We start from the raw sequence: 11,240 nt of genomic DNA on the forward strand, positions 1-11,240 counted from the left end.
CGCAGACGCAGAGTTCCGACCTTCTGTTTTCCCTGCTTCCACGCAGTTTCCAGCGGCGCAGCTGCCCACCCCTCCAGCAGGAGCACCAGCCGGCCTTTGGGGAGCCAGAGCAGCCTGGGTAGCGGGCGAGGCAGAGGGCTGAGCGCCACGGAGAGCTGCCACAGCGACCTCCCGGCTGAAGACCCCGATAGCGACGCCAGCCACAGCGCCCCGGGTGAGTGGGGCGGGGCGGGGCAGGGGCAGGAAGCGTTGGTGCTCTGACGCAGCAGCGTCGGAGGCTGGCTGCACTGCTCAGAACCGTAAAGACGGACCTTCCCCCGCTGAGCACAAATGTGGGAAAACTCCGTAGGTTTTGCCCGAGCAGCAGGGAGCTGCGCGATCGGAAATAATGTAATTCTTTGCCTTCGTAAGCCAGATCTCAGAGGAGGTGCGGACGAGAATCACCTTGAAAAAGGTTTTAATTATTACAATATAACTATACATTACTTTTATGTATTTATTTTTCTTAAATGCCTTTCTCAAAAAAGATTCAAGGTGACTTAAAACACAATTAAAGTGTACAACGTTTAGGACAGCTAAGGGTGCAATCCTGTGCATGTTTAGGTGGAGACAAGGCCTTCAGCTGGCTGGTTGGGGCATGCTGGGACTTGTTGGCCCTTTTCTGTCTAAACAAGGGTAGGACTGTACTGTAAATCAATGATCCACAACTTACAAAGTGATCACACCTTACAAAAGGCGGTATACAACATGCATCTAGTTGAAAAGAATTCTAGCAATGTCAGATGCTGCTAATATTGTGTATGATCCTGGGAAACAATAAAATGTTCAAGAACTCAACTCCGTAATTAACTCCCATTACATTTAAATCTTGTACAGCATTTGGGGGTAGGGAATCTTTCTTTCCCGTCCTGGTGCTGGATCCAAAATTCTGTGAGTAGAATTCTGCTCATGTCGGATGGGGTGCTCTTTTCTGCTCCTGTTTTCTCCTGCAGCCCTCAAAGATCAGCTTGGAAGGGTGGAGGACCCGCAGCAACAGGGGTATCACAGGGGGAGAAGCTGCCGATGGAAGAGGTCGGTCATGCAACGTTTCTGTTCATGGAAGGGCACCCCTTGGATGCTAAAGGAATCATCGAGTTGATTCCTCCCCCCCTCTTTCTTTATACGCGCTAGTTTAGTCTCCCCCAACCTGGTGTCCTCCAGATGTGGCGGACTACAACTCCCAGCAGCCTCAGCCAGCATTGACCATGCTGGCTGTGGTTGCTAGGAGTTGTAGTCCACCACATCTGGAAGGCGCCGGGTTGGAGAAAGGTTGCATTAGATAAATAGATTTTCAACACTTCTTCAACGAAGTCGACCCCCTTAATTTCCTAGGGTGCTACAGTCCGAACTGTACCATCCTGTCTATCATGAACAGATGACAAACCACCTCAGCTGCTTGTCTAGGGACCTACATCTGTCAGGCATCCCAGGATTCTCTCTGTTGGATCATCTGAACACACTCCTGACAGCATTTATTTCATTTATTTATTTATTTATTTATTATTAAATTTATTAATCGCCCATTTGGCTGGTCACCCAGCCACTCTGGGCGATGTACAACATACAATAAAAACAGTTTAAAACAATAAAATTCTACAATAAAAACATTTTCTAAAATACCCTAACCCACCCCAAATGCCTGCCTGAACAACAACGTTTTTAATGCACGACGGAAGCTCATTAAAGAGGGCATTAAAGACAGCATGCTTTTGCTGACGTGCACTGGAACGTAATGAATAAATGCTCGTTACCTGTTCTGTTGGATGTTGGGGCTGCCAGTCCCAACAATGGTTGGGACTTCCTGCTTCCATATGGGAAGGAAACACTTCCTGCTTCCCATAATGCATGGCTGTTTAGATAGCAGCTGATGCTGGGCAGATGGGGTTTACCCCATAGAGCTGGGGTCTCCGATGTGATGCCCGTGTGTACCAGTGTGCCTGTGGACACCTGTCTTCGCACCCACTGTGCTCCCTTCCCATCCTGGTTTTAATTGTATGTATTAAGGTTTTTAGAAATTAATATTCTTTAATAGGGAGGTTGCCAGGCTGCAAAGCAAAGCGCTGCCCTCTGGTGCCATCTGTACTTGGGTTTCAAAGAGCATTTTTTGTGTCCGACCCCCACCTCTGCCTTGTACTTTAAGTTCTTGGGCAAGTTACTACTCTTTAATTTCACTGGCTTGCCTTCTGGGAGATTAGTGTTTTGTGACTGGCCGTGTCCACCATGGCAGGCATTTTCTGAATGAGCAAGCCCTTCCCATGGCTGCCATTTTGTGAGAGCTCCCATGACACTTTCTCTAAATTCCAAATTGGCTCACTGACCCAAAATGTTTGGGGACCCCTGCCATAGAGATCCTGGTGAGCAAGTTGTAGACGACAGAGCATCTTCCCTTGCTCACAGCGTGGTCCAGCCCTCCAGGTAGCATCTTTAGGAATGGGAAGTGAGGGTTGTGCATCACTGTAGCATCTTCTAGCTCTGTGGTCGACAGTTCCTGGCACTTGCATCAGGCTTGTTGAGTTCAGCTTACAAAGGGAAGTTGGGTGTAAATTAGATTTGCAAGTACAGGGAAGATTTAAAAACAACAAAAAAAGTAAAGTGTGACTTCGTTGTTCAGGGTGAATATTTAGTGTTTGCAAGTTTCTTTTAGGGTCCTTTCGTTAAGCAGTGGTGTGTGTGTGTGTGTGTGTGTGTGTGTATACACAAGTTTTTAAATCTAAGGCATTTAAAAGTGTGCACTCTTTCACACATATATCATCTTTCTCTCGTTCCCTCATCCTCCCCCGCCCGCAATTAACAACTCCACAAAGAAAACTACTTATACAAACTCCTGTGTGTCCAGTCACTAACTTAGAATTAAGAGCATAAGAAGAGCCCTGTTGGATCAAGGACTAATTCGTCCAGCATGCTGTTTGCACAGCAGCCAACCAGATGCCCACAAGTAGTTCATGCACGCAATAGTGCCCTCCAGTTGAATCCAGGACTTCAGCAAACCCCTAAACTACAGCTAGGGCTGTGTGGATGTCATGCTGATCCATAAATATTTAAATATTGCACCAAAGCAACCCAAAATTCTGTGGCCTGTATCAGGTGTTGTCGAGTGCCAAACTGCCCAGCATGTTTGTAGTCAAACAAAGAAGTCAGCCTCTTCGCTATACAACTCAGTTAGATCAACAGTGCTTCATGGTACAGGCTTTCTCAGCCTCTGGCAACCTAGAGCTAAGATCTCTAATGAGCTTTGCACAATACTACATAGACTACCAGAAGATCCCTTTGATGGATGCACTATTATCATGACAGTTGCAACAAAATTGGTGCCAGCTGACAGTACAAAACCTGTGTGGCTTTTCTGGTCCCGCCTTCAGGGAGAGTCTTTCCCAGGGGACCTCTTTTGATGGGCCAGCCTTGTAGAACATCTTACTTCTTGAAGTTGCTCCTGCCTCTTGACTCAATGTCTGATTTTGGCATCTGTCCTTCCCAATTCCTCCCTCTCTGTAAGCTCTTGTATTACCACAGATGGAGACGTTTCAGTTTGGCTTTGAAATGACTGATTAACTGGCCACTGGAAAGATTCTTCTCTTCTACTGCCTCTGTGCTCTATCTCCTGAAACCTTGGAAACTCCTCCACCGCTTCACTCACTTCTTCCTCAGACTCTGAGTCTGTTCTCATGCTCCCTTGAGATGCTTCTGCAGAGGTGCTGGGCCCAATCTGTATAGTTGTGCCCGATTCTTCCCTTTGTTTGCATAATTTCATTCTGCTTCTGTGAATTATGGGAAGGACCCTTTGTCCCCTGGGAATTTTATTTGACAACTCTCATTTTCTTAGAGATTGCTTGTACACTTTCAAGTATATCTTCAGGATTGTTCTTAAGGACTAGAAACTAGTCCTTTCAGATGAGCTGCTCTGGCTAGTGTTACAGCTTGTACATGCTACTGTGTAAATCCACACAGCCCTGGGTCCTTCCTTTGTCTCCTTAACAACCATTCCTGGATTAGTAGTGTTCCTCACTCCACAATTTTTCTTCCTTGGCTCCCTTTCTGTATACCCCCTCCTTCTGATTCTCATCTCCCATGATGCCTTACTTCTAAAGCGTTAATGGGTCTTGTTTTTGAACAGCAGTGAGGCTAACAATCCATAACTCTTCGCTTCATTATGGTTCTTTCTTAGCGAGCTTTTAATGACTTTCAAAAGGATGGAAGCGGCTGGGAGGGAAACACCCCAGGGAATGCAGAATCTCAGGGAATGAAACAGATCCTTGGAAAGACCCTCTCCTCAGAACGTTTCCAAATAAACTAGCCTGTATGATAAAAGTCTGTGCTCAGAACATGTGTATGTTCCTAAATTGCTTGTTTTAAATTGTAATTGTTAATGGAATTCGCTACCACAGAATGTAGTGATGGCCACCAGTTTGAATGGCTTTAAAAGAGGGTTGGACAAATTCCTGGAGGAGAAGGCTATCAATGGCTGCTAGCCTGGTTGGCTATGTGCTTCCTCCAGTACCAGAGGCAGTGAGCCTGTGTACACCAGTGGCTGGGGAACATGGGTGGGAGGGTGCTGTTGTGCTCATGCCCTGCTTGCGGGTTCCTAGTCGACAGCTGGTTGGCCACTGTGTGAACAGAATGCTGGACTAGATGGACCCTTGGTCTGATCCAGCAGGGCTCTTCTTGCGTTCTTAAGTTCTTATGCACCCTGCCTTATTAAATAAACCCTGAGATAGCTTACAAATCTCATTGTAATGGGACACTCTATTATCTTGTTCCATGCAAAAAAGGAAACCGTCTCCCCTTAAGTTCTCGTATTGCCAGCCAGTTGATGGTTGAACCATATGGTGTTTCCTTAATGGCCTCCAGCAGGGGAGGTGGGGAGGTTTTTTTTTTAATCTGAGGTTCCCTTATAGAGGGGACCTGAAAATGCATCTCCCTCCAAGTTGGGAGCTGAAACAATTGTTCTGTACTGAGAGCCACTGAGAGCTTTGGCTACTGGGCAGTATAGAAATGTAATTAACGAATGAGTGAATGAATGAAATGAATATCAAAGTCCCACTAAAATGGCTCCCTACAATCCTACTCAATGAGAATAGATTGGATTTGAAGCTTAAGGTACGCTCTCGGAATGTAAAAGAGCACAGTTTCATACCACAAGCTTAGTTCAAGGAAGAGAGACTTGTTCAGAATACAGAACAGAAACTCACACATCCAATCATTGGTCCAGCAAAGACAAGAAGTTAAGCATACTGTTTTGCTTTAAGCAACTGCTCGATGTATCTGCCTGCAGAGGTAACTCCCTACCAGGAGTGACCCCACCAGTATCTTCCTTTTACTTTTGCAGTTTTATGCTTGAACATGCTACGTCACGTGACTGGCCACGGTATTCTTTTACTGCCTCCGTTTTACATCTCTTCATAGATCCCTTGTTAGTGTTACTCCTTTCTTCTGATAACCTCTGTCCGCACCAAGGAAGTTGCACTCTGGCCTGTTTATGTCCTTCAGTCCTTAACCACAGGATGACACATCTTTGTACTGCGTGGCATATCCTGTTTACACATCGCAGTCTTTCCCCTGCTTCTCTCTTCTGCTCTTCAGCTGTCCCTTATTTCTCTTTAGAAGGTGCTGAGCACTGGTTTTTACTAGGGTGGCATCCGGTCTCCACCTTTAAACATGCAGATGCCTGAAGTAAACATGTTTACCTCAAACAAAACACTGATGTTTGATTTAAATTGAGAGCCCATGTGTGGTGTAGTGGTTAGAGCAGGAGGGAAGCAGGACCTGCCCTGCTGAAAGGCTTTTTTCCCTCTTCCCTCCACATTCCTTTTTCCTTGTGTGTTGTGTCTTTTTATATTGTAAGCTTGCAGGCAGGGTCTGTCTCCATTTTACTGATTCTGCATAAACCACTCCGGGAACCTCTTTTGGCTGAGGAGCGGCATCAACATACTTCAAATAAATACATTTGTTTGTTACATGTATATCCCACCTTCCCTCCAAGGACTGCAGGATTATTGTATTATTATCACAACAGCCCTGTGAGGTAGGTTAGGCTGAGAGTCAGCGACTGGCCCAAAGTGAGCTTCATGGCTGGGTGGGGACTAGAACCCGGGTCTCCTGAGTTGCAGTCCAGCCCTCTAACCACTACACTACACTGGTTCTTGATTTAATGCCTTATGCTGCCTGCAGTGATAGCTTCATAGCAGATTCCTATGGTGGGCTTTTTATCCCTCCTTTCTGCGTTTCTTTCCTTCAGAGTCACTTCTTTTTTAATTCGCCTATTTTTACTTGAGGCTTTGCATTTATAAAGGCCCCTAACTTTGGTCAAGCTAAACTTTGCTCAATTTCAATATATTGACTCCCCCCCCCCCCCAGCTTGGACAGCTTTAAAAGGGGGGATTTAGATGTGTTCATGCCTGCGCGGTGCTCCCACGCACTTACGCCCAGCCCAGCCCACATAATTCTAGGACTTGTTGTTCCCACACAGAGCCTATAGACTGAAGCAGAAAGACACCCTGTTGGCTTCGAAACACACTTGACTCTTGTTTTTTCTTCTGGCAGAACAAATGGGGAAGTAGGAAACGCTGGTTAATATAAAACGATACCTTGGCAAAAAAAAGGATGTGAAGTGACAAGCTAGAAAAATTAGATACTGCGAGGGAAGGGGCTAATGCTGTCAGGAAGTGGCCAGCAACCAAATTACCCATTGGGTCCCATCTACGGTTTGAGAACTGGATCAGCAGGACATACAGGCACCCTTATCCCCATGAAGGCACAACACCCAGGTGGATCTCTCCCTTTTCCTTCCCTTCACCTTCTTTATGACAATGGTATAAACCTTCAGACCAGGGGGGCATATCCACAGATGGCCACACCTCCCCCCACTGGCTCCACCCCTTTCCCCCAAACCACGATTTGGTGTCTGCCTGGCTTTTCTGTAGTCTCCCCTGCCCCCCAACACACACATTTTAAAAGGCTGAAATTCCTTTTTGCAGGCTCAGTTACTGGCAGTCAGAGCTTTAAGCAGAAATATGCTGTTATTTTTGGCCCCATGCCTTTCCGCCTTTGGCCCAGCCCACCCCCGGAACCCGGCCCCCGAGAGCTCCTCCAAAATGGAATTTGGCCCTCAGTCTGAAAGAGGTTCCCCACCCCAGGTGTATGGGCTAAACTAATGTTTATTCTTTCCTTTTCCGTTTTTAAAAAAGGGAAAAGATGTCTCCTGACAACTCCCCGGAGCTGATGGGGACCAGGCATCCTGTGTCCAAGGTGCTTTTTCTTACCAAGCTGCCGTGTGGAGCTCAGGGCTGGACTGCAGCCTAGGACTTTGGGGGAAATACGGACCTGCATCGGCCTTGATGACCCAGCCATACCAGCGTGGAGATGCCGCCGCCGCCACGGCCATCCGCCTGTCTTGTCTTTGTGTCTCTTTCTTGCTCCTCTTGCTGCCAGACAAAGAGCCAGCACCACGGAGGCTTGGGGTGGGGTGCGGGCAGCAAGGACCTAAGAGGGCTGCCGTGACCCTCCATCAAGCTTTGGATATTGGGGTATCCGGGCTCACAACAGCGTGTGCTGAGATTCTGGTGCATCGGCCCAACTCCAGAAGGGATTGCCTTTGGAAGCGCAGGAGAAGAGGGCCCTGTGCCAGTTATGGCCATCATGGTTCGTTTCATGTGCATGGCTAAAAAGGTATCCCGTCTGCCCCCTTGCCCCGATTGACCCATGGAAAGGCATGAATTTCAACCCCGTTGCAAAGGGCCCGCGTTCCCTCTCAAGATGGGGAGGTTTTAAGATGGATAGGTGTGGACCAAAGTAGCAGAGAGGAGAGGAAGCTGAGGGTCTGTATCTCTACGTGCCTGGCATGAAATGGGGGGTGAGGGTTGCAACAGATGGTCCTGGAAGGAAAGGGCCAGGGATTTATAGGCCCTTATTGCAGCTTGCACAGGTCTTAGTTATAAAAAGAAAGGTTTAGAGATGGGCTGAAGCTTCCAGGAGGGGAAAGAAGTCACTGGAGCACCTAAGAAGGCTGCTCTTTAGCCTGTGCATTCCCCAACCTGGTGCCTTTCAGGTGTTTGAGACTACAACTCCCAGCATTCCTAACCATTCACCAGGCTGGTCCAAGTCCAAAACATCTGGCGCGTACCTGGAAAAAAGCTGATCTCAGCTGCACAGTGCCAACATCAATGGGAGGTGGAGTGATCCCCCAGTCTTCCCACTGCAGAGTTTGGAGGCTGCCTGGGAGGAAGGAAGAGTCCACAGGCACAAACTTGAGTGGGTCTCTGGTTGCCTGGGCAGGGCCTGCTCTGACATCACCAGGAGGGCCAGAATTCTTGGCTCATAGAGGAAAAGTGGAAGTTGGGTTAATGTTTAATGCTTAATGGCTCTCTCTGGTTCCCCCCTTCGCTTTGAGCAACGTGGCTGGTTCCGGATGTCCCTGGAACCTTCCTCCGCATCTTCCTGCCGCCGCGAGGCATCCCAGTTGTCACTGGCCTTCGATTTGCATTATGTTAATTAAAAAAAGCACATCAGAGTCAGAATTTGAGTGCCTTCCTTTTTTGGAGTAGCTGCTTCTTTGAGAGCACTGCCACAGCGGCAGCGCCCCCACCCCCGGCGTGTGGGTGCGCAGCCGCCGTGATGCCGCAGTACAACCGACCTCCTGTTAAATGCCACCGCAGCCGTAAACGGAGTGTGTGTTGTGCGCGCGCGTGAAATGTGGCAAAGGAATTGGTTCACTTTGGGCTGAGTAGAAGCGGTTAAGTAGAGCCCATATTTTAAGTAGGGGTCGTAGCGTAGTGGTAGAGCCCCCACTTTGTATGCACGGGTCCCAGGTTTGATCCCCAGCATCTCCAGGTAGGGCTAGGAAAGAATCCTGCCTGAAACGCTGGAGATCCGCTGCAGAGCTCGGAGGACTGACCGTCTGACTCCATGTAAGGCAGCTTCCTATATTCCTGTGAGCTCACCCGTCCCACCTCCTGCCCAATAACTGGGCAGCTTTTAGGTCAACAGTTTGAAGAAGAGAAGGAAGCACTGGTTGCAGGTGAGTCTTGCGTGCCCTTATTCCCTCCTTGCCACCGCCCTAGATGTGAAGTTCCTTCCCCATGAGGGATTTTATTGTTGGGATCGGCAACTGGAAACCCCCACAGCCAAATCCAGCCCCCCTCCGAGGGATTCCACTTTGCTGTTCATTTGCTGGAGAAGGACAGGTGCCTCAGGCAACAGGACTGGTGCTCCATTTTATAAAATCATAGTGTTGGAAGGGACCTCGGAGGTCATCCAGTCCAACACACACACACACACACACACTGCCGCTCAATGCAGGTTTTGCATTGCCGAGTGCAGCTAAAGCATCCCTGACAGATGTCCATCCAGCCTTAGCTGAAATACTTCAATCGAAGGAGATTTTGAGGTGGTAGGGAACGGCTGACCCACTTCAAATTGGCCCTCGGATAAATCTAGTTACTGACCAGGAGTTCCTCATAATGATCTCTATGAGGTTTGTGTGTGTGATGGTGGAGGGCGACCTTTCGAGGGAAGCTTTCCTCTTGGATGCCCTTCTATTTGCAAACGTCCGTGCTATTATATCTACTCTCCATATGTCGCACCGAATATATTGTTACGTGGGAGGCTGGCTTTTGTTATGTTTGGTTTAATGTACAATTTGCTGTATATTCTAAGTTTCTTAGTACGTCTTGACGGAAAGCATCTGGCTTGCATCCCATTACTTGCCCCTTAGTACGCTGTGTTGTTTTTCCACATGTCACTCCTGAGGGCTTGTCGGGAATAAAAAATTAAGCACCCCTCTTCTCTCCCGTGCATTCAGCCGCCAGGGGTTCCTCATTCACGCCTGTGACAAACGTGTGCCAAGCCCAGTTTGTATACCTCTCAAAACCAGGAATAGATGAATATGTCAGTTTTGGTTCGTCATAATTTCTTATTTTCCAACCGAAAGTTCGGTTTGCCTTGAACTTTGAGATTCCCACCCCCCCAGCCCGCATTCTGGTCACACAGTGGCCACTGTGTGAACAGAATGCTGGACTAGATGGACCTTGGTCTGATCCAGCATGGCTCTTGCTATGTTCTAAGGACTGGGGGAGAAATTAGTTTAGTTTGCAATTTAATGAGAACTTACCAGACTTTGCACTCTTGAGCCAAGACTTGAACCGAAATGCAGATATCGTTTGACATTCACGCTGCTCCAAATTTTTGCAGTGGAATTCTCCAATGCAAAAATGTATACAAAAATGCATATATCAGGGGGAATACACAGAAAATTGTGTGTATTCATGAAAATAATGGTGAAAAATGCATTATTTTATGGAAAGCGCTTGCCCCCCAAATGGGTATATTAGACAAAGTTGCATACAAAAATGCATGTATTAGGAGAAATGAGCAGCAACAAAAAAAACTCAACAAAACATCAGTTGCTGGGGAACATGGGCGGGAGGGTGCTGCCACACTCCTGTCCTGCTTGTGGGTTTCCTGTGGGCAGCTGGTTGGCCACTGTGCGAGCAGAATGCTGGACTAGACGGACCTTGGTCTGATCCGGATGGCTGTTCTTGTGTTCTGGAGCAGCTGAGATGGTCCTAGCTGAAGGTCTCTGCCAGACTTCCGGTTCTGGGATGCCTCTGAGGTGGAGGTTTTTTCTGGGTACCCATGAGAAGAGTCCATCTGGTTCAAACTCTGTCTTAAATCCAGCATCCTGTTCCTCTCAGCGGCCAACCAGGGGTCTCTGGGAAACCCACAGGAAGGGCATGGAGGCAACAGCTCCCTCCTGAGTTTGCTGCCAAGCAACTGGTATTTTACAGCTTCCAAATGTGGACGTTCTATCTAACCATCATGGCCAGTAACTTGATGCTTCTGTGCGGAAAGCAGCCACAGGCTCTCACCAGATGACCCAAAGCAACTTCCCACATTGCCCAGTTCAACAGTCTAATGAGTGTTGAAGCTCAGAAAAGGAACCTTGCCCATCGAAGTAGCTTGAGGTGTTTGGACTTCAGGGTTTTTCTCTCTGTTTTTCTGTCTCCCGCCCTTGTCTTTCCTGTGCTAATGCCACGAACAATGAATCTTCCTCAGTTCCGTCTTTCAGTTTCCTGTCAATGTGGCTTTAAAAAACTTATTTCCCCCCACCCACCCACCACTTCTGTTGAAAAGCATCCAGGATAACGTAGCACTTAAATCGCAGCTGCAGCGTTGTTGTTTCTGGCCTTCAGCTTGTCACTCATTTCACC

The 11,240-nt window shown here is 47.9% G+C and overlaps 1 protein-coding gene across 5 annotated transcripts in view; it reads left to right on the top strand.

Annotated features, from left to right (window-relative positions):
• The window catches only part of RPH3AL (rabphilin 3A like (without C2 domains)), a 48,160-nt gene extending 38,351 nt beyond the window's left edge, over positions 1–9,809 (top strand). For all 5 annotated transcript variants that reach the window (XM_084822948.1, XM_084822950.1, XM_084822951.1 and 2 more), the window contains 2 exons: positions 47–214; positions 7,221–9,809. In XM_084822948.1, the coding sequence (XP_084679074.1) occupies positions 47–214; positions 7,221–7,255 (203 nt within the window). In that variant the 3' untranslated portion in view covers positions 7,256–9,809. The remainder of the gene's footprint in view (positions 1–46; positions 215–7,220) is intronic.
• The last annotated feature ends 1,431 nt before the right edge of the window (positions 9,810–11,240 follow it).

The sequence above is a fragment of the Heloderma suspectum genome, chromosome 16 (assembly GCF_057233095.1).
Source record: "Heloderma suspectum isolate Gila_16-S chromosome 16, 16-S_ref, whole genome shotgun sequence".
Taxonomy (NCBI): domain Eukaryota; kingdom Metazoa; phylum Chordata; class Lepidosauria; order Squamata; family Helodermatidae; genus Heloderma; species Heloderma suspectum.